This window comes from Lithobates pipiens, unplaced genomic scaffold (assembly GCF_037356315.1).
Source record: "Lithobates pipiens isolate NorthernLeopardFrog02 unplaced genomic scaffold, aLitPip1_a1.2 Scaffold_8, whole genome shotgun sequence".
NCBI lineage: Eukaryota > Metazoa > Chordata > Amphibia > Anura > Ranidae > Lithobates > Lithobates pipiens.
In genome coordinates, this window is record NW_027507903.1 from 467,193,617 (window position 1) to 467,215,654 (window position 22,038).

Here is a 22,038-nt window from a genome sequence, read left to right on the forward strand (position 1 = left end):
GTTGCGGCAACTGTTTGACGAACAAAGTTTCAGCGAACAGTCCCCGCGTGTGTACGCGGCCTTAGTCTACTAAGATCACCCTAAGGGCCTTTTCACATTTTAGCGCTGCAGTGTGGTACAATACTGAAGGGGTGTTAACATGCGTAGTATTGTGTGTTAGTGCGCATTGCATTTAGCGCCCTTTCACATGGGCTGTCTGATCATGTCTGCCTGAAAAACCTATCAGGTGGACCTGATCGTACCCTCCAGTCTCTCCTATGGAGCGGCGGATGTCAGAGGAATCCACTGCTATACAATACGATCCCGCAAAATCCAGATGGATGGTGGTCCTATTCTACATCAGTCTGGTGGATCAGATGAAATGGACAGGTGGGGCTGTGTCCATGTTCACTGTGCACAGCGGAGTAGACAGGACCTGTCATCCCCTGCTGTGCAAGCAGAATCCGTTTTTACAGAGGCGCCTGTGTCCGCTGACATCCGCCGCTATCCAATCCGATTCTGCCCGCAAAATTTAGACAAATGGTGGTCCTATTTTCCATCAGTCTGGTGGAACAGTTTTTCCATAGAGATGCATTGATGTCCGTTTTTCATCCGTCAATGGATGGATAAAAAATGGACAAATGGTTTGAATGTGTGAAAATGCATAGGACCCTTTTTAATTTGCAACGCAACCGGCCCGCATGTATGCTATGCCTATCAGATGTGGTTCAAATGCATTCAATTCGCATATATGTGAATGAAGGTTCAGACTTGAAGTGCAGGAGTGCCTACAGTGCCTTGCAAAATATTCACCCCCCCTTGACATTTTTCATGTTTTGTTGCCTCACAACCTGGAATTAACATGGATTGTTTGAGGATTAGCATCATTTAATTTACAGAACATGCCCACAACTTTGAAGATGTGTTTTCATTTCTTTATTGTGAAGCAAACAGGATGAAATAACAGAAAAAGTCAATGTGCATAACTATGCACCCCCCTAAAGCCACCTTTTGCGGCTTTCACAGCTTCAAGTTGCTTTGTATAAGTCTCTATGAGCTTGCCACATCTTACCACTGGGATTTTTGGATGGTTTGCGCTTGTGAATAGCAATCTTTAAAACTGACCACCTATTTTTTTATTGGATTGAGGTCTGGGCTTTGACTAGGCCATTCCAACACATTTACATGTTTCCCCTTAAACCACTCAATTGTTGCTTTAGCAGTATGTTTGGGGTCATTGTCCTGTTGGAAGGTGAACCTCCGTCCTAGCCTCAAATCACACACCGAGTGTTACAGGTTTTGCGCAAGAATATCCCTGTATTTAGCACCAGCCATCTTTCCCTCAACTCTGACCAGTTTCCCAGTCCCGACTGCTGAAAAACATCCCCACAGCATGATGCTGTCACCACCATGTTTCACTGTGGGGATGGTGTTCTTTGGGTGATGTGATTTGGTGGGTTTGCGCCAGACATAGCATTTTCTTTGATGGGCAAAAAGTAAAATTTTAGTCTCATCAGACTAGAGCACCTTCCTCCATACATTTTGGTAGTCTCCCACATGCCTTTTCGTAAACTCAAAACATGCCTATGTACAGATACTCCAGTCTCTGCTGTGGAACTCTGCAGCTCCTCCAGGGTTACCTTAGGTCTCTGTGCTACCTCTCTGATTAATGCCCTCCTTGCCCGGTCCGTGAGTTTTGGTGTGCAGCCATCTCTTGGCAAGTTTGCTGCTGTGCCATGTTCTTTCCATTTGGTTATGATAGAGTTGATAGTGCTCCTAGGGATCATCAAATATTTGGATATTTTTTATAACCTAACCCTCACTTGTACTTCTCAACAACATTGTCCCTTACTTGTTTGGAGAGTCCCTTGGTCTTCATGGCAGTGTTTGGTTAGTGGTAGACATGTGCATTCGTTTTCGTCCGAATGCATTTTCGTCCAAATTTCAGCTATTTTCGTTTTCGTTTTGACAAACGATAACGAAAGCACAAAATCCGAAAAACGAAAGATCCGACATAAATAAATGCTTTATTTTCGTTTTCATTGTTACAACAGTTCGATATAGAATAGGAGATTAGACGTGACTCTGACAATAACAATCTGTCTATAGAACCTGTGGTCGAATGTGCCTAACCTTACCTCTATTAGTCCAAGATTATATAGAGAAAATATTCGACAGAGAAAAAAGATTTGACAGAGAGAAAAGATTCTGCAAGTTACTGTCCTAAAAAGTGTTTGGGGATCTGGGTCCTGCCCCAGGGGACATGTATCAATGCAAAAAAAAGTTTTAAAAACGGCCGTTTTTTCGGGAGCAGTGATTTTAATAATGATTAAAGTGAAACAATAAAAGTGTAATATTCCTTTAAATTTCGTAGCTGAGGGGTTGTCTATAGTATGCCTGTGAAGGGGCTCATGTTTCTGGTGCTTAGAACTGTCCCTGCACAAAGTGTCATTTATGCAGGAAAAAAAGTCCTTTAAAATCACTCGCAGCTATTATGAATTGTCGGCTCCGTAATACAGAGAACACTCATTGAAAGTCATTGATAAAAAAATAAATAAATAAATAAATAAAAAAGCGTGGGGGTCCCCCAAATTCAATTACCAGGCCCTTCAGGTCTGGTATGGATATTAAGGGGAACCCTGCCTCAAATTTAAGAACAAATTTGACATGGGGTTCCCCCTAAATATCCATAACCAGACCCTTCAGGTCTGGTATGGATATTAAGGGGAACACGCGTCAAATAAAAAAAAAATTGACGTGGGGTTCCCCCTAAAAATCCATACCAGACCCTTTATCCGAGCACGCAACCTGGCAGGCCGCAGGAAAAGAGGGGGGACGAGAGAGCGCCCCCCCTCCCTCCTGAACCGTACCAGGCCACATGCCCTCAAAATTGGGAGGATGCTTTGGGGCACTGTGACCCCTCAAAGCACCTTGTCCCCATGTTGATGAGGACAAGGGCCTCATCCCCACAACCGTGGCCGATGGTTGTGGAGGTCTGCGGGCGGGGGGCTTATCAGAATCTGGAAGCCCCCTTTAACAAGGGGACCCCCAGATCCCGCCCCCCCCCTGTTTGAAATGGTAAAGGGGTACAAAAGTACCCCTACCATTTCACAAAGAAAGTGTAAAAAATGGTTAAATAAAACAAACACACTTTTTGAAAAATTCCTTTATTAAAAATAAAAAAATAAAAAAAAGATTCCAGCGGCGGTAATCCACTCTTGCCATCCAGCGACGGACGATCATCTCTCCAGCAATGTCTCATCTCATCCAGCGCAGCGAATACATCCTTCTTCTGTCTCCGTGGAGGAGACACTGCAGGCATTCCGGCGGCTTTCCCCTTGCGTCAGAGGGGGGCGGGGTCAGGTGACGGGTGGCCCCGCCCTCCGTATATAAGAAACGTCAGGCCGCCGGAATCCTTGCAGTGTCTCCTCCACGGAGACAGAAGAAGGATGGATGGACTGCGCTGGATGAGATGAGCCATCGCTGGAGATGACCGTCCGTCGCTGGATAGCAAGAGTGGATTACCGCCGCTGGAATCTTTTTTTTATTTTTTTATTTTTAATAAAGGAATTTTTCAAAAGTGTGTTTGTTTTATTTAACCATTTTTTACACTTTCTTTGTGAAATGGTAGGGGTACTTTTGTACCCCCTTACCATTTCAAACAGGGGGGGGCGGGATCTGGGGGTCCCCTTGTTAAAGGGGGCTTCCAGATTCTGATAAGCCCCCCGCCCGCAGACCTCCACAACCACCGGCCACGGTTGTGGGGATGAGGCTCTTGTCCTCATCAACATGGGGACAAGGTGCTTTGAGGGGTCACAGACCCCCAAAGCATCCTCCCAATGTTGAGGGCATGTGGCCTGGTACGGTTCAGGAGGGAGGGGGGGCCGCTCTCTCGTCCCCCCCTCTTTTCCTGCGGCCTGCCAGGTTGCGTGCTCGGATAAAGGGTCTGGTATGGATTTTTAGGGGGAACCCCACGTCAATTTTTTTTTTTATTTGACGCGGGGTTCCCCTTAATATCCATACCAGACCTGAAGGGTCTGGTTATGGATATTTAGGGGGAACCCCACGTCAAATTTTTTCTTAAATTTGAGGCAGGGTTCCCCTTAATATCCATACCAGACCTGAAGGGCCTGGTAATTGAATTTGGGGGACCCCACGCTTTTTTTTTTTTATTTATTTTTTTTTATCAATGACTTTCAATGAGTGTTCTCTGTATTACGGTAAATGAATAAATAAAGTCGCGCTATGGAAAAATCAGATCTCCAATGTGATAGAAATATGTGAAATAAAATTAAGATTAAAAAATGGAGAGAGAAAAGGAAATATACTGGGTTAGAGCTGCCTGTGCCTGAAGCCCTCACTTCCTTATTGGGGAAGAGAGGGAAATAAAAAGTGTGAAATAAAAAGGTTATGGCGCTAAACCCTATCAGTGATGAGATGAGTTAATTTATCAAAACCTAGTGTTTATTTTTTATATATAAAAAGAAAAAGAAAAAAGAAGAAAAAACTGTTGGTGATACCGTGCAAAGATATCCTAAAGCGATTTTATCCAAAGAAAATTGTGTGTGATTAATGTGGAGTCAACATTCATGTTCCATTATAATTAAAATCAAAAATAGGTGTTAAATTATCCTATACGTATCAACCTATTAAAAACATGTAAACATTCATTTAAATGTGCAAAATAGTGGAAATAATGTTAGTATTTGACAATATATTAATTTAAAACGGATTGTGCAAACATGTGCAAAAAATGTGCAAAAAAGCAACTAAAGGTCAGAACAACCAAGGATCAGAAATGATTCAGCCAAAAAATCGCATGAAGACGCAAAATGTGCAAATAGACAATAACTAAGGATCAAAACAACCAGGGGTCTGAAATATTTTCAACCAATAATCGCATGAAGACGCATCTGTGTCCAATATGAGTCCAAAATTAATATTAGGCTTGATAATACTGCCTCTTCAGATTATTGTTGTAATTGTTACAAAAAGTCAATAGGGAGTATTTGATTCACTTGTGCAAATAGTGCGGGCTTTCAATTAGAAAACTTCATCCCCGGTGCGCCACTCAGTGTTATAGTGTGTAAATGCTCTCACCAGAGTTAATGCCCCTGTGGGGCTGGATGGACCTTCACAATGTAAGCCACTGTGTCGCTCTCTGGCTGCTGCTGGTGCACTGGGTGAAGCTTCGTTATTCCGTCCGTATGGTATCCAACGTTAATTATATAAGGAAAGACATATCCATAGTGTAATACGTTCTTAACCAAATCGTTCGTTTATTAATATTAAAATCTACTCACATTTTACATTAAAAGCATATGCGTATAGAAAACTCCGCCGTTCGTCTCAAACGAGTGCACACAACGTGGCCACGCCCTACGCGTTTCGTCACTACGACGTCCTCTGGAGCGGCCATATTGGTGCACCTTATTGCTTAAATAGGGTGCAGTGCTCCACTACGCCTGCGCTAAATTAACAGCGCCATTTTGGGTGTGGGATGCCCTTACTCTGCTGGGGATGAATACAATTACTCCCCCTAGCGCCCTTAGGGAAGACAGATATAATTAGCCTTGGAGCACTGCAGCCTACCCATAAACCATACTCAATATTAGATGACATTCCTTAATCTTTTCCTATTTAACCGGACGTTTATAATTATTTCTATCTGGGGAATATTGAGTAAGAAAACAAAAATGACAATAAGAATACAGTAAATAAATATATGTATAGGAATACATATATAAAAGCCCGCACTATTTGCACGAGTGAATCAAATACTCCCTATTGACTTTTTGTAACAATTACAACAATAATCTGAAGAGGCAGTATTATCAAGCCTAATATTAATTTTGGACTCATATTGGACACAGATGCGTCTTCATGCGATTATTGGTTGAAAATATTTCAGACCCCTGGTTGTTTTGATCCTTAGTTATTGTCTATTTGCACATTTTGCGTCTTCATGCGATTTTTTGGCTGAATCATTTCTGATCCTTGGTTGTTCTGACCTTTAGTTGCTTTTTTGCACATTTTTTGCACATGTTTGCACAATCCGTTTTAAATTAATATATTGTCAAATACTAACATTATTTCCACTATTTTGCACATTTAAATGAATGTTTACATGTTTTTAATAGGTTGATACGTATAGGATAATTTAACACCTATTTTTGATTTTAATTATAATGGAACATGAATGTTGACTCCACATTAATCACACACAATTTTCTTTGGATAAAATCGCTTTAGGATATCTTTGCACGGTATCACCAACAGTTTTTTCTTCTTTTTTCTTTTTCTTTTTATATATAAAAAATAAACACTAGGTTTTGATAAATTAACTCATCTCATCACTGATAGGGTTTAGCGCCATAACCTTTTTATTTCACACTCTCTGTATTACGGAGCCGACAATTCATAATAGCTGCGAGTGATTTTAAAGGACTTTTTTTCCTGCATAAATGACACTTTGTGCAGGGACAGTTCTAAGCACCAGAAACATGAGCCCCTTCACAGGCATACTATAGACAACCCCCCCCCCCTACGAAATTTAAAGGAATATTACACTTTTATTGTTTCACTTTAATCATTATTAAAATAACTGCTCCCGAAAAAACGGCAGTTTTAAAAAAAAAATTTTGCATTGATACATGTCCCCTGGGGCAGGACCAGGGTCCCCAACACTTTTTAGGACAGTAACTTGCAAATTAGCCTTTAAAATTAGCACTTTAGATTTTGAACGTTGGAGTCCCATAGACTTTAATAGGGTTCTAAAGTATGCTATATACTAGCTCCGTCGAATCTTCTTTATACATTCGACAGACACCATAACCCTTCAAAGACAGATTCGACCGTAATTCATGTGGATTTTTGGATGAATGCAATTTTTGAACGAAAAACGAAATAAATAAAAACGAATTTCGGGAGTAACTAAATAAATTAAGTTTTCGGACGAAAACAAAATTCCGAAACGAAATATTTTACTCTGCACATGTCTAGTTAGTGATGCCTCTTACTTAGGTGTTGCAGCCTCTGGGGCCTTTCTAACAGGTGTTTAAATGTAATGACAGATCATGTGACACTTAGATTTCACACAGGTGGACATCATTTCACTAATTATGTGACTTCTGAAGGTAATTGGTTGCACCGGAGCTTTTTAAGGGCTTCATAACAAAGGTGGTGAATACATACGCACGTGCCAATTTTCATTTTTTTATTTCTGAAAAATAGTTTTATGTATATATTTTTCTAATTTTACTTCACCAACTTAGACTATTGTGTTCTGATCCATCGCATATAATTCAGATAAAAAAAAAAAACATTGAACTAAAGGCTGTAATGTAACAAAATAGGTAAAAAGCCAAGGGGGTGAATACTTTTGCAAGACACTGTAGGCACAGGAATTGCACTGATAATTTTCATGAAGGGAACCAAAACAAAAAAAATATATATTTTTCAGGGTATTGCTTAGGCACAATTAAAACTTCTGGTAGATGTTCCTTATAAGAGAGCAAACGTGCACTTTTTTTTTAGATCAAGTGTACTTTAAAGTATAACTAAAGGCAAAGTTTTTTTAGTAAAGAGGGATTAGAATATCTGTAAGTCTTTTTATAGTTGTCTGTGATCCCATTAGGGAGGGTCACACTCTCTATATGTCATATTTACCATTGTTATTGAAAATGAAAGTAGGAGAAAATGCAACATTTTGAGATGTCCCCAGGACAGTAAAAAAGGGAATTATTCCAATGAGGACACTAGGTCTGGTGACCCTGGTGATAACTCGGGATTTTCTCACTTTGCAGGGATTTCCACTCACTTCCTGACATGGCTGTAGGACAGGAAGTGAAGGGAAATCTCCCCAATGGGACCAAAAAACACGAAAGGGGTTATAACACTTCCTTACTCTATCAAGAATGGAAAAAAAAAGGGTTTCCTTTCGTTCTACTTTAAGGTTTGATACTGGATGACTTATTTCATTTTATGGCATAAATGTTACAGTCACGATTCTAAAGAAACAATTATTCCTCGTTGACATGTGAAATATTTGAAATTGTAAAACCATAACTCAACATTGGCAGTTTCAGCATATAAAAGTCTATAGGACTCATTCTGAAAATCCTTTTTTGTTCTGTTGACAGCTGGCCAAATGTCGACTTGTCAAGTGGTGCCCTTGGCATGATGAATAGATGCCAACATCCTTAGCTCTAAAACATAGCCTTAATAAGCTCATGAAATAATCACATGGGACGCCTCGATTTTCCTGTGTGCAAAGTGATAGAGGCCAGATTAGGAAAAACACTTTTGTTAACCCAGCGAGGTTAAGATAAGTGGTTCGCATAATGTTCACAAGTGCGCTGCCTTATGCAGAAAATTCCTTTGTGTCTGCCAGTACAATTCTATTGGTGCCACATTACATTTGATCTCACATTTGTGTCGTTCGTGCCAAAATGATTTACTAAGGCTCTTTCGGGAGGTGATGCCAAGTTGTTTTTCTTTTCAGGTTCCATATCAGTTGTAAAATTGTTTCTATATAGTAACTGTCAGTCTACAATGTGCTTGCCTTAACATGTATAAATACTATATGCTATTAGTGCTGTTAATGTAGGAAAACAAAGCTTGTAAAAAAAAAAAAAAAACGTTGAAAGTAGATTATGGGGTTTAAATATAAACTTTTATTTTTGAGGAAAGTTATTCTCAGTGCTTTTGTACTTCAAAAGTCCATGTTACTGGCCACAGACAAGTATGGCCGCCTAAACACGGAGCTCTGCTCCTTCACAGAGCTTCACAGCAGCACCCAGTGGCCCATCTGAGCTCCTCTCCTTCTACTCAGAAGCTGTGGCCTTCTCAGACGCTGGCCCAAGAAAGCGCTGGCCAGGACAGAGCCACCCCATCGCTGTCACCTGTGTCTGCACATGACGCAGACCCTGTCTCAGACATGGAAGCAGATGATGAGCTGCAATCCCACCCAGCTGCCTCCACTACAGACAGAGGTAAGAGGTCTGCAAACTCTCCAGCTTACTCTCCCACAAAGCCTTCCCCTGTAAAGAGACAGCTTGGCGCTGAGCTCTGTAGTCCCACAGATGCTGCTATTCTCACCCCATCTTTGGAAGCATTTGCAACCACAGACAATCCTACTTCAGAACATTCTCTAAAAGCAATGCTACTCTCACTGCAAGCTGATATGTAAAGAGAATTCAGAATCTCCATCAACCACTTACATGACAGAGTTGATTATTTAGAGGAGCGTACAGACCACACTGAGCAGCATCTATCAATTGCCACTGCAGCTCATAACACTATAGTGGACATTCAGGATGAACATACTAAGGCCATCCATGAACTGTACCTAAAAATAGCTGACCTGGAGGACCGCTCCAGGTGAAACAACATTAAAATCAGGGAAGTACCAGAGGCAATAATACCTGCGGAGATAGTCTCCTATCTGTACCAATTATACCGATGCTTACATCATGAGACCTACTCATAGATAGGGCCCACAGGATTCATAAGCCACAACATTTGCCTGAATCCTTGCCCAGAGATATTCTGTCCCAAATCCATTTCTTCCACTTTAAAGAGCACATCATGAGAGTTGCAAGATCCATGCTCACTCTAACTGAGCCGTTCTCCAAAATTACACTCTATAACAACATCTCTGCAGCTACTTCACATGCTCCCAAAGCATTTGCACCAGTGACTTTGATTCTTATGGAGCATAAGATTACATACAAGTGGGAGTTTCCTACTGAGCTACTTGACAACTACCAACGGCAGCAAGTCTCTATCTCAACACCTAAGGATGGGATTAAACAGCTGCATAACTGGGGCATTATCCCTAACCCACCACCACGGACTCCCACGAAAGACATCTTCTAAGATCTCTACTACATGGGTCACAAAGGATAAACCCTAGTTCACAGGTCTGCTACAGCCCAGGGATAACCTATCATGGTCAGCTCTAAGCCCAGCTGGATATCATATGCATAATCTCATGGAAGAGCTGCTTCCACGTTGGTTGACTCTACAACGTACGTGATTACTTTGCAGAAGTTTTTTTTGTTGCTTTTTTAATGTTTTTACTTTTCTTACATTTCGCCTACGTGTAAATATTGTAACTTTGTCCGAGATTTATATGATACATCGTCTGTAATTAATTAGGACTATCCTCATGACACTCAAAATCACTTCCCTAAATGTCAAGGGCTTGAATTTAAATCAGGGGTGTCCAAACTTTTTTCAAAGAGGGCCAGATTTGATGAAGTGAACATGCATGAGGGCCGACCATTTTACCTGACATTCTTTGAACCATTAAAATTCGGTCTAAGTGTGTTAGTTCGAGCACTAATACACTGCCCAACAAGATATACCATATTTATCGGCGTATAACCTGCACCTTCACCTTAAGAGGGAAGTTTCAGGAAAAAGCTTAAATTTTAAATAAAGAACTGTGAAGCAAAATCAGGGTCAGTGCCCATCTGCAGCCTCACAAGTGCCATAAATGCAGCCCCCCCCCCCCCCCCCCGATTGCCATGAATGCAACCCCACCATTGCCATGAATGCAGTCCCACCTTTGCCATCAGTGCAGCACCCCTATTTCCATCAGTGCAGCTCCCCAATTGCCATGAGTTCAGCTCCCCCATTGCCATGAATGCAGCATCCCCATTGCCAGGAATGCAGCACCCACCATTGCCAGGAATGCAGCACCCCCATTGCCAGGAATGCAGCACCCACCATTGCCAGGAATGCAGCACCCACCATTGCCAGGAATGCAGCCCCCACCATTGTCAGGAATGCAGCACCCACCATTACCAGGAATGCAGCCACCCACCATTGCTAGGAATGCAGCACCCACCTTTGCCAATAATGCAGCAACCACCATTGCCAAGAATGCAGCACCCACCATTGCCAAGAATGCAGCACCCACCATTGTCAGGAATGCAACACCCACCATTGCCATGAATGCAGCACCCCATTTCAATGAATGCAGACTCACCATTGTCATCAGTGCAGTCTGATTGATGCCCATCCATCTGCAGCCTTGGAGGGGACGGGGGTGCAGGACGAGTGCCAAAAGATTACAGAAATACTACTGTTTTCTTGGCGGCCACTTTAAAAGAAAGTCCGGCCTCTTATGATGGACAGAACAGTCGTCCAATGGCAGCAGAGGAGATGGGACTTCCTATTACAGAGGCTGCCACGTAAACAAGAAATTCTCCTGTATGCGCAGCGCTCGTCTCGCCTCCTTCCTTTCCCCTCCAAGGCAGACAGCATATATCTTTTGTGGCCCTGGCACTCGGAGATCGTTGGGGGCCACAAAAAATATATATGTCCAAATAACCAGAGAGCCGTTCAAAACCAGAACGCGGGCTGCAATCGGTCCGCGGGCCAGACTTTGCACATGCCTGATTTAAAAGATCCCAGGGAAGCGATTGCCCAACACACTGATATACTATGTATTCAGGAAACGTACTTTTCCTCTGTCAACCCACTGCACTGCACACACAAACTGTTTCCACATATCCTCCACTCACAAACTAACAAAAAAATAAGAGGGCTGATGATTGCGATAGGCTCTACCGTACCCCTCACTGTATCACATATAGAACAAGATCCCTCCGGCAGGTTCCTAATACTGTTAGCTTGCTTCAACAACAAGTGAATGAATAAACTAGACTTGGCGCCCTGTGTGTGGGAATGGTAACAAATAATAGCTGCCCCCTTTTGAAGTGATGAAATCACAAATGGTATAAGTGAATACAATAAAAGTTTAGGTGCCTTTGTGTTCATGTGTGTGACAACAAATGAATGAATTGATTAAACATTGCAAAGTGAATCACATGGGTAACATAAAAGCCATAAAAAAATCCAAAAAGTACACAGATCTATATAAGGCTGAAAAAAGCAAGTGTATAGTCTGTATGTGATAGTAGTCCCGACACCAAAACAAAATAGCCCTGAATTGAATCTTCCAGTTCTTCCACCACGAGTGTTCAATGGGAAGATGGCAACCCAACAGGTGTTTGACCCCTTTTTACAGGATGGTCAAAATGCGCATTTGGAATACCAATTGATTCCACTGTCAGCACCACTCCACTCCAATGGCCCCTCGATATTTTGCTATGGTAGGAAAAATGACTCCACAAGAGACATGGATAAAAAGTCTCATGGTGTAGTATATTTATTTGAATGTTTTAAAGGCAGTAAAAAAATAGATTGCACTCACATATTAAAGTGCCTGGCTTGACACAAGGTAAAGCAGTGTGTGCAGATATGGCTTGTTTTTCATCGGTGGCGTCCTGTTCATGTCTTGCTCTGGATGCTAAAGCTTGTCTGAGGTAACAAACGGGACCCGGAAGTGACGGACCCTCCTCTTCGACATACGTTTCACCATGCTTAGCGTCTTCAGGAAGTGAACTGGGAACTGGGAGCCCAGGAGGGAAAAAAAACACAATGCAACCCTTAACACATTCCTAGATAAAATAAGTTCCCTAGAAACGTGCAACAAACTAGATCCCTCAGAAGCCATCTATGCTGAACTCCGCAAACTCAGATCTGACCTAAGCTCGCACCTACAAAGTAGCTCTGACTTCTACCTGAGAAAAGGAAAACTCCCCTGGTATTCCCAGGGAAATAAGGCACAGCAATACAAACGTAGGGCAGCACATTCCAAAATCCCCTTTCTATTAGACTCTATAGGCCAAAAGTCCATGTTAGCTCCTGGCCTCTCCTCCTCCTCACACATCACCCTGACTGTAAAATCAAATTTCATCTGTCACCTGCAAGTGAAACCTGGTATTGCCACCTGCAGGTGAAACCTGGTATTGACACCTGACCATTAGGCTACAATTGTTCTCCACTATTCTTTTAACATTTTGCTGTGTTTTGTATGTTATGCCGCGTACACACGATCAAACAAGCGGGTGGAAAAGTCCGGCAAACTCAAGTCCGCCGGACAATCCCCCCGTGTGTAGCCTCCGGCATACTTTTTTGACCCAAAAGAACGGCAGACTTAGAATGTAGTTTTACACTCCAATCTTCCCGCCGGACTCGCATTTCGGCGGACAATCCGGCCGTGTGTATGCCAGTCCGCCGTACTTTTGAAATGAACGGACTTTTCCCGCCCGGAGAAAAGTCCGCTCATTTGGAGCGGGTCTCCAAGTAGGCGGGCCTGTGAAGGATACGTCGCTGGCCCTGCCGCCTGGTATGGACTTAAAGGGGAACCCCAACGCCCAAAAAAATTGGCGTGGGGGTCCCCCCAGGTCCACATCAGACCCTTGTCCGAGCACGCTACCCGGCCGGCCAGGAAAGGGGGGGTGAGCGAGCGCCCCCCCTCCTGAGCCATACCAGGCCGCGTGCCCTCAACATGGGGGGTGCCTTGGGGAAGGGGGGGCCGCGTGGCCCCCCCACCCCAAAGCACCTTGTCCCCATGTTGATGAGGGCAAGGGCCTCTTCCCGACAACCCTGGCCGTTGGTTGTCGGGGTCTGCGGGCGGGGGGCTTATCGGAATCCGGGAGCCCCCTTTAATAAGGGGGCCCCCGGATACCGGCCCCCCACCCTATGTGAATGAGTATGGGGTACAATGTACCCCTACCCATTCACCTGTAAAATAAAGTACAAAAAAAAACACAACACACAAGATAAAATAATTTATTGCACAGCTCCGGGGGTCTTCTCGTCGGACTCCTCCGCTATCTTCTTGTAGCTCTTTTACTAGCGGAGGAGCCCGGCATTCTTCTTCGTCGCCGCGGCCTCTTCTTCCGACTTCGGGGGTCTTGTCCCCCTCTTCGGTTCTTCTGCCGGGCCACCGCGCCTTCTTATAGCTCTTTTACAGGCGGTGGCCCGGTCTTCTGTCGCCGCCGCCACCGCCTTCCGTTCTTCTTCTTCTTCTTCTTCTTCTTCTCCTTCTTCTCCTGGAGATGTTGACTCGACGTTCTCTCCAGCCGCAATGCCAGGGACGCGCTGCACTGCGACTTATATAGGGACAAGGGGCGGTGTCACATGGGTTGATGTCACATGGGTTGGTGTCACATGGCGACAGTCCCAGCATCCTCCGGGACTGTGACATCGTAAGGGGGCGGGGTCACCATGTGACACCAACCCATGTGACATCAACCCATGTGACACCGCCCCTTGTCCCTATATAAGTCGCAGCGCAGCACGTCCCTGGCATTGCGGCCGGAGAGAACGTCGAGTCAACATCTCCAGGAGAAGAAGGAGAAGAAGAAGAACGGAAGGCGGCGGCAGCGGTGGCGACAGAAGACCGGGCCACCACCTGTAAAAGAGCTATAAGAAGGTGCGGTGGCCCGGCAGAAGAACCGAAGAGGGGGACAAGACCCCCGAAGTCAGAAGAAGAGGCCGCGGCAACGAAGAAGAATGCCGGGCTCCTCGGCTAGTAAAAGAGCTACAAGAAGATAGCGGAGGAGTCCGGCAAGAAGACCCCTGAAGACCCCCGGAGCTGTGCATTAAAATATTTTATCTTGTGTGTTGTGTTTTTTTTTTGTACTTTATTTTACAGGTGAATGGGTACGGGTACATTGTACCCCATACTCATTCACATAGGGTGGGGGGCCGGTATCCGGGGGCCCCCTTATTAAAGGGGGCTCCCGGATTCCGATAAGCCCCCCGCCCGCAGACCCCGACAACCAACAGCCAGGGTTGTCGGGAAGAGGCCCTTGTCCTCATCAACATGGGGACAAGGTGCTTTGGGGTGGGGGGACGCACGGCCCCCCCTTCCCCAAGGCACCCCCCATGTTGAGGGCACGTGGCCTGGTATGGCTCAGGAGAGGGGGGCGCTCGCTCGCCCCTCCTTTCCTGGCCGGCCGGGTAGCGTGCTCGGACAAGGGTCTGTTGTGGACTTGGGGGACCCCCACGCCGATTTTTTTCGGTGTTGGGGTTCCCCTTTAAGTCCATACCAGGCGGCGGGGGCCAGCGACGTATCCTTCGAGGGCCCGGCCTACCTGGAGACGCGCGCGAAATGAGCGGACTTTCCTCCGCGTGTGTGGGCGAGTCCGTTCATTTCAAAAGTAGGGCGGATAGTACGGCGGACTTAGTACGCCGTATTAGTCCGCTGAAAAAGTGCCGTGTGTGGGCAAGTAGCCCGTTCGGAAAGTCCGACGGACAGTCTGGCGGGAAGTCCGCCAGACTAAGTACGTCGGACAGACGGCTACGTGTGTATGCGGTTTCACCTCTCAAGTATGTTTAAAACTCTGCCAAAATCCTGCCTAAAAAGTATACAATATGGGGGACAACATCAGGATTTTTCACTGAAATGGAATACTACTTATAGTGTGGTCTGTTGACATGACTTTCAAGTTTTGCTTGCTTGCTATATACAGAAATTGTGAAGTTAATGCCCTGGATCTCTATATGTCAGATGAGTCCACCCATCAACTTGCTCGATTCCTGTTGTTTAGAAAAACAAAACAAAACAATTACAATAGTCTTTTTTTGTATTAATGCTGCTTATTTTAGTGGACTAGTGGACATCTTTGAGAAATAAGACCAGTACATATCTAAAAAGAAAACAGTAGAAATGAGGAAATTATTAGGAATCATTTTCATTGGCTGTCCTCTGATTTATGGCTATTTATTTATTTGTATGGCCTTTTGGTTTTTTATGGCTGTTTATTAAATACTGTGGAAACGGATCAAATATGAGCAGATGTTAAAGAGGTGAATTGTAAAACCAATTGTAAACATCCTAAAAATATAAATTAAAGTATTTATAAAGTATTTATTTTACATGATATACTATTTAATATAGGAATTGTTTACATGTTAAAATAACTGTCATTCTGTGTAATCAGGTTTGTTATCCAAACACCCCTGGCAGACAGCACATCCTGGCCTCAACCTTCTTTATAGCAGCAGTATACCTTGGACAAATTTTTACCTTTGCGTTCTGATTGGATAGTGAATGTGCAAAGAGATCAAATAAAAGCAAATAGTAAGGAGATTAATTCTAAAACCAATTGTAAACATTCTGAAACTTTAAATCCAAATACATGTTCACACCATACTCCACTGACTGTAGAAATGTTTTACTTGTAAAAATAATTGTAATTCCATGTAATCAGATTTGTTATCAGAGCACCCCTGCCAGACAGCACATCTCGGTCCTTGATTTACATTACAGCATCAAAATATCTTGGTCAAATTCTTACGCTCAGCTTCTGATTAGACAGTGAGCGATCAGCAGCACAGTGATGAATTCATTGCTCCTCTCACTGCCTACTTCTACTGTGAGCATAAGTACATGTACACTGCAGCTGGGCCTGATTGGCCTAGAACTGGCCCTTCCTCTCCAGTCCTGTTGAACAAGGATTAACTGAGGCTGGTTGTCAAAAAATAATCAAGTGCTGGCCCTAACTGCACTTAAAAAAAAACATTCAATGGTGTTTTTTAATTAATACAGAACTGGATGGTGTATTTTTTTCTGCCTGGAATCGATCCTTAATTGTTCTTCTTCCCTTCTGCCTTTTGTCTAGTAATCCAATTTGGCTTTGTGACTCTGTTTGTGGCATCGTTTCCTCTGGCTCCCCTCTTTGCTCTGCTCAATAACATTATAGAAGTGCGGCTCGATGCAAAAAAGTTTGTAGCAGAGTTAAGAAGACCAGATGCTGTTCGCGCTAAAGATATAGGTATGTCGTGATATTACAAACACTATTGTTCAAGTGAAACTTCAGACAGTTTTTGTTTCTAATTCTGGATTGAGTGGACAAAAGTTGGAAGCATAGTCAGTTTTAAATTTTTTTTATTAATTACTGTGTCAGTACTGAAGTTATTTGGCAAAGTAAGAAAGGAAGAGGTCGAAGTAAGGCGAAATCCAACATCTCCCCTCTACTATTGTTCTAATGACAACTAAAACATTTGAGATTTGTTTTTAATTTTCTGTCTCAGTAAAAATGAATAACAGGACATAAGTAATTTGCAATATTTATCACTATTTAAAGTGACTTGGAATGGAACGGGTACCCAGAGATAATCGTTTTGTGGTATAGGTTTTGGGTACCACATTGGTATCTGTCCTGTTTGCAAGTATCAAATGTTAATAAACACATGTCCAAACTGATTCTGTTGGCCATACCCTCTAGCTTTGTATTGGTATTTCTAAGAACCAATAGAAATCAAGAAGACTTTTTGCCAAACAATAGTGGGCACAGTGTGGGCACATATAGAAAAAACAGTACAATGACTGTGCATTGTGCTCTAATCCATAAAGAGTGAACAAATATAAGGTTACTATAGTCAAATGACTGAAAGGTCAAATCCAACTGATATGGGTTACCACATTTTGTATGCACAAATTTCTAGGTCAGGTTAGGTTCTGAGTACATAAAACCTAAATGTATATATTTTCACTTCTAGGTTACTATAGTCAAATGACTGAAAGGTCAAATCCAACTGATATGGGTTACCACATTTTCTATGCAGACATTTCTAGGTCAGGTTAGGTTCTGAGTACATAAAACCTAAGTGTATATATTTTCACTTCTATTGCAGGTATTTGGTACAATATTTTAAGTGGAATTGGAAAATTTGCAGTCATCATAAATGTGAGTATCCTGTGATAACCACTTTGGACTTTTCAAAGAAAGCTCCTGTAAATATCAAGACATAGATTTTAGGTTAGATACAGTAGGCAGCTGTTTTATAACAAACTTTCCACAAATTATTACAATTATTGCATGCTGTGTAATCACTCCTTGGAAACAGTACAGTGAATAATTTACAGTCACCCCTCTCAGCACAAGTCTGGTTATTGTATGGAACACAGGTAAACTTACTAGTGTCAGCCCACTTATTGGATGAGATGCTGTCATACCACCTAGTGTCAACACCCCCTTATTAGATGAGATGCATTTACACCTCTTAGGCCTGATTCACACCTATGCATTTTTAGTGCTTTTTGCATTTTGCAGATTTGCACTACAGAACGTGTTCCATAGTAAACCATGTTAAATGGACTGTAGTGCAAATCTGCAAAATGCAAAAAGCACTAAAAATGCATATATGTGAATCAGGCCTTAGTGCCAGAACCCTTATTGGATGAGATGCAGTCACACCCCCTAATATCAGTACAGTTATTAGATAGGATGCAGTTACGCTCCCTACTATCAGTATAGTTATTAGATGGGATGCAGTCACACCTTTTAGTGTCTGCAGAGTCAGTGGGAGAAGATCCTCTAGTACCCAAGACAAGGAAACCTAATGCCCCGTACACACGATCGGACTTTACGCCAACAAAACCGCGATTATCGTTCAAAGGTTGTTGGCTTAAACTTGTCTTGCATACACACGGTCACACAAATGTTGGCCAACAATTACGAACACGAGAACGCAGTGACGTACAAGATGTATGACGAGCCGAGAAAAAGGAAGATCAATAGCCAGTGTGGCTCCTTCTGCTTGATTCCAAGTATACTTTTGTGAGATAGACTTGTGTACACACAATTGGAAATTTCGACAACAAAGTTTTGTTGGTGGAAAATGTGAGAACCTGCTAGCCAACATTTGTTGGTGGAAAGTCCGACAACAAATGTTCGATGGAGCCTACACACGGTCGGACTTTCCACCAACAAGCTCACATCTAACATTTGTTTTCGGAAAATCCAATCGTGTGTACGGGGCATAAGTGTGCCCCCTTGACACAAATTTAAACATTTGTATGCAAAATAAGTTAGCTAGGGGAAAGAAATAAAATAGTTTTTTTTATTCACACATAAAATTGATTTTATCAATGAATGATACAATGGTAGATTTTATTCATAAGTGAATGCAGGACTCGAGCTGTGAATTTGGTCAATTTAACCACAAATTAAAAAAACGAAGTAGGGTGAACTACAAATTGTAATAATTATATAATTAAATAATATGTACATTGTATTAATTATTATTAATTTGTTCATTTTATAAAGGAATTGGTGTATAAAAATGCAGGAAAAAACTGCGCTAACCAAAAAGAAATGAGTAAAGCTGCTAACACTCAAACAAAGTGCAGATAAATGTATAAAAATTAGTGTAGCACTAAAATAGTAGAATTACTAAAGTTAATGCATCTGGGCACTGTGAAGTGCACAGTAGGGAAAATCGCAAATGTGAATAGAAGAGTGATATGTACAAAAGTGCTAAAAACATAAAACACATTAAGAACCTTGAACCGTAGTCACAGTATACATAAAAAGTGAATACACTCAATATAGAAAAGCCCACTATAAAGCAATGAAGCAAAAAATAATGTGCGTTTCCAAGGAATTAAACGCCCAAGTTCAAACAGTGACAAAAAGGAAGAGTCCACTTCCAAAAGTGATGAATGGCTGGAGTTCAAATCAAATGGCTGAAATACATGTGAAGACTTCAAAATGATTTTCAAATGGAAAAGATTAAGTACTCTTACCAGATGTGGTGGACGCACCTACCATACGGCAGTAAATCAAGTGGGCTCTGACCGCTTATTTCCTAGCGCTTTAGTGTGGTGTGGATGGAGAAGCCAGACGAGACCAAACGGTAGATACCTATACTCCAAACCATACGACTGGACAGCAACAATGCGCCAACAGGGGAGTCAATCCAGAAGATAGCCGTGGGGGGGGGAATGTTCTCAATAAGAGCCATATACAGGAAAAATATAAAAATGGTTCCAGATGGTGCAGGTCAATCAATAAGATTTATTTAAGATCATACATCAAAGGAACAGATGTAGAGAGAATACAAAATGTGATCACAAAAGTAGTATAAAAGCAATGTGGAAGGCATGGGATAAGCATGTCCGATGCGTTTCAACGCCATAGGTTATCAATTGGGGCATATCTCTTGCCTCCCCACATTGCTACCATATTTATAGACTAGTACTTAATGATGTATAGTACCAGCACCGCCCCTATCATGGCGGGACTGGAAGTGAGGCCAATAGCTTGCTCTCCAAGCCTCAATATCAATCTCAATGGCTGGAGAGGAGTGCATCACCACCTGCACTTTAAACCTCATCCTGAATTGATAATAACCAATGAAAATGTACCACGCATAAACAGTTGATAGCTGAGCTGCGTCACACCAACCAATCACACTGGTTGGTGTGACGCAGCTTGGCTATCAGCCGTTTATGTGTGGTAGATTTTGATTGGTTACATTTTTATATTATCGAATCAGGATGAGGTTTAGAATTTAGGTGGTGATGCACTCCTCTCCAGCCATTGAGATTGATATTGAGGCTTGAAAGGCAAGCTGTTGGCCTCACTTCTGGTCCCGCCATGATAGGGGCAGTGCTGGTACTATACATCATTAAGTACTAGTCTATAAATATGGTAGCAATGTGGGGAGGCAAGAGATATGCCCCAGTTGATGACCTATGGTGTTGAAACGTGTTGGGCCTGCTTATCCTATGCCTTCCACATTGCTTTTACACTACTTTTGTGATTACAATAAATAAAGCTTATTGATTGACCTGCACCATCTGAAGCCATTTTTATATTTTTCCTGTATATGGCTTCTATTGAGAACATGCACCCCCGCGGCTATCTTCTGGATTGAGTCCCCTGTTGGCCCATCGTTGCTGTATGCTCGTATGGTTCGGAGTCCAGTTATCTACCGTTTGGTCTTGTCTGGCTTCTCCATCCACACCACACTAGAGCGATAGGAACTAAGCATTCATAGTCTGTTTGACTCACTGCCGTAAGATAGGTGCGTCCACCAAATCTGGTATGAGTATTTCATATTTTTCATTTGAAAATCGTTTTGAAGTCTTCACATGTATTTCAGCCATTTGATTTGAACTCTAGCCATTCATCACTTTTGGAAGCGGATTCTTCCTTTTTGTCACTGTTTGGACTTGGGCGTTTAATTCCTTGGAAACACATATTATTTTTTGCTTCATTGCTTTATAGTAGACTTTTCTTTTCTATATTGAGTGTATTCACTTTTTATGTATACTGTGACTATGGTTCAAGGCCCCATTTAAAACTGTCAGAACCATTAAAGTTAATCATTAACGTTCAGCCACATCTGCATACATCAGTAAAGTTAGGGGATGTTGTATATTCATAGCTGCTAAAATCAGTACAACGACCATGGTCACCAATTAATCCCTGCAATTACTGACATCTATTTCTGAAACACACAGGTTCTGTGGTTTGTTAAATGCAGGTAGGGCATGATTGAAGCTAATTAAACATGGAACTTGCAGAATGTAGATATGTGAGAGATTAGCTGGCAGGTCTGCTTCCATCATCAGTTAGTGAAGAATTACAATAACACCTGCTAACCTCTAACCTCAGCATAGGAAGTGGTACACCTTTCAAAATCATAGAAGATAGTGAATGAGATACAGACAGTCAATGTCTGCTAATGTTTTGTGTATAACTGTACTTCATAAAATAATAATTAAAATGAGTATTTCATTCAAAATAAGTATTTAATTCATTATACATTTATATACACTGCATTTCATGTTTTCAGCGTAACAAAATGACTTATAATTTGTAAAACGACTTCACACTAATTTTTTTTTACAAAATTAAATTTTTTTCTTAAAAAACAAAACAAAAACATGGCTTCACAATGTCCAGAATTGTTACATCTCTAAGCCCACCCATTGAGAAACCAAAGGTGAAGACTTGAAGAATATATAAAAAGGATAAACCAATCAGGTGCAAGTGATCGTCATATTATGAGATTATAGCCAATATGCTTCAGGGGCAACAGAATCCCTCTACTTCCCTCTACTCTGCTTTAAACACAGGTGCTGTATACAGGATTGTAGCCTTGTCATTTCTCTAAGTAGACTTCGGTAACAGTGACACTTATGTCACGTACACACGGTCGGAATTTCCGACAATAAATGTTCGATGTAAGCTTGTTGTTGGAAATTCCGACCGTGTGTAGGCTCCATCGGACATTTTTTGTTGGTATTTCCGACAAACAAAATTTGAGAGCTGGTTCTCAAATTTTCTGACAACAAAATCTGTTATCGTAAATTCCAATCGTGTGTACACAATTCCAAAGCACAAAATTCCACGCATGCTCGGAATTAAGCAGAAGAGCCGCACTGGCTATTGAACT

General features: G+C 42.2%; 1 protein-coding gene across 2 annotated transcripts in view; it reads left to right on the forward strand.

The window, feature by feature from the left end:
* ANO2 (anoctamin 2) overlaps nt 1-22,038 on the forward strand; it is a 401,884-nt gene that overhangs the window by 339,149 nt on the left and 40,697 nt on the right. For both annotated transcript variants that reach the window (XM_077468552.1, XM_077468553.1), the window contains 2 exons: nt 16,470-16,622; nt 17,485-17,537. In XM_077468552.1, coding sequence (XP_077324678.1) covers nt 16,470-16,622; nt 17,485-17,537 — 206 coding nt within the window. The remainder of the gene's footprint in view (nt 1-16,469; nt 16,623-17,484; nt 17,538-22,038) is intronic.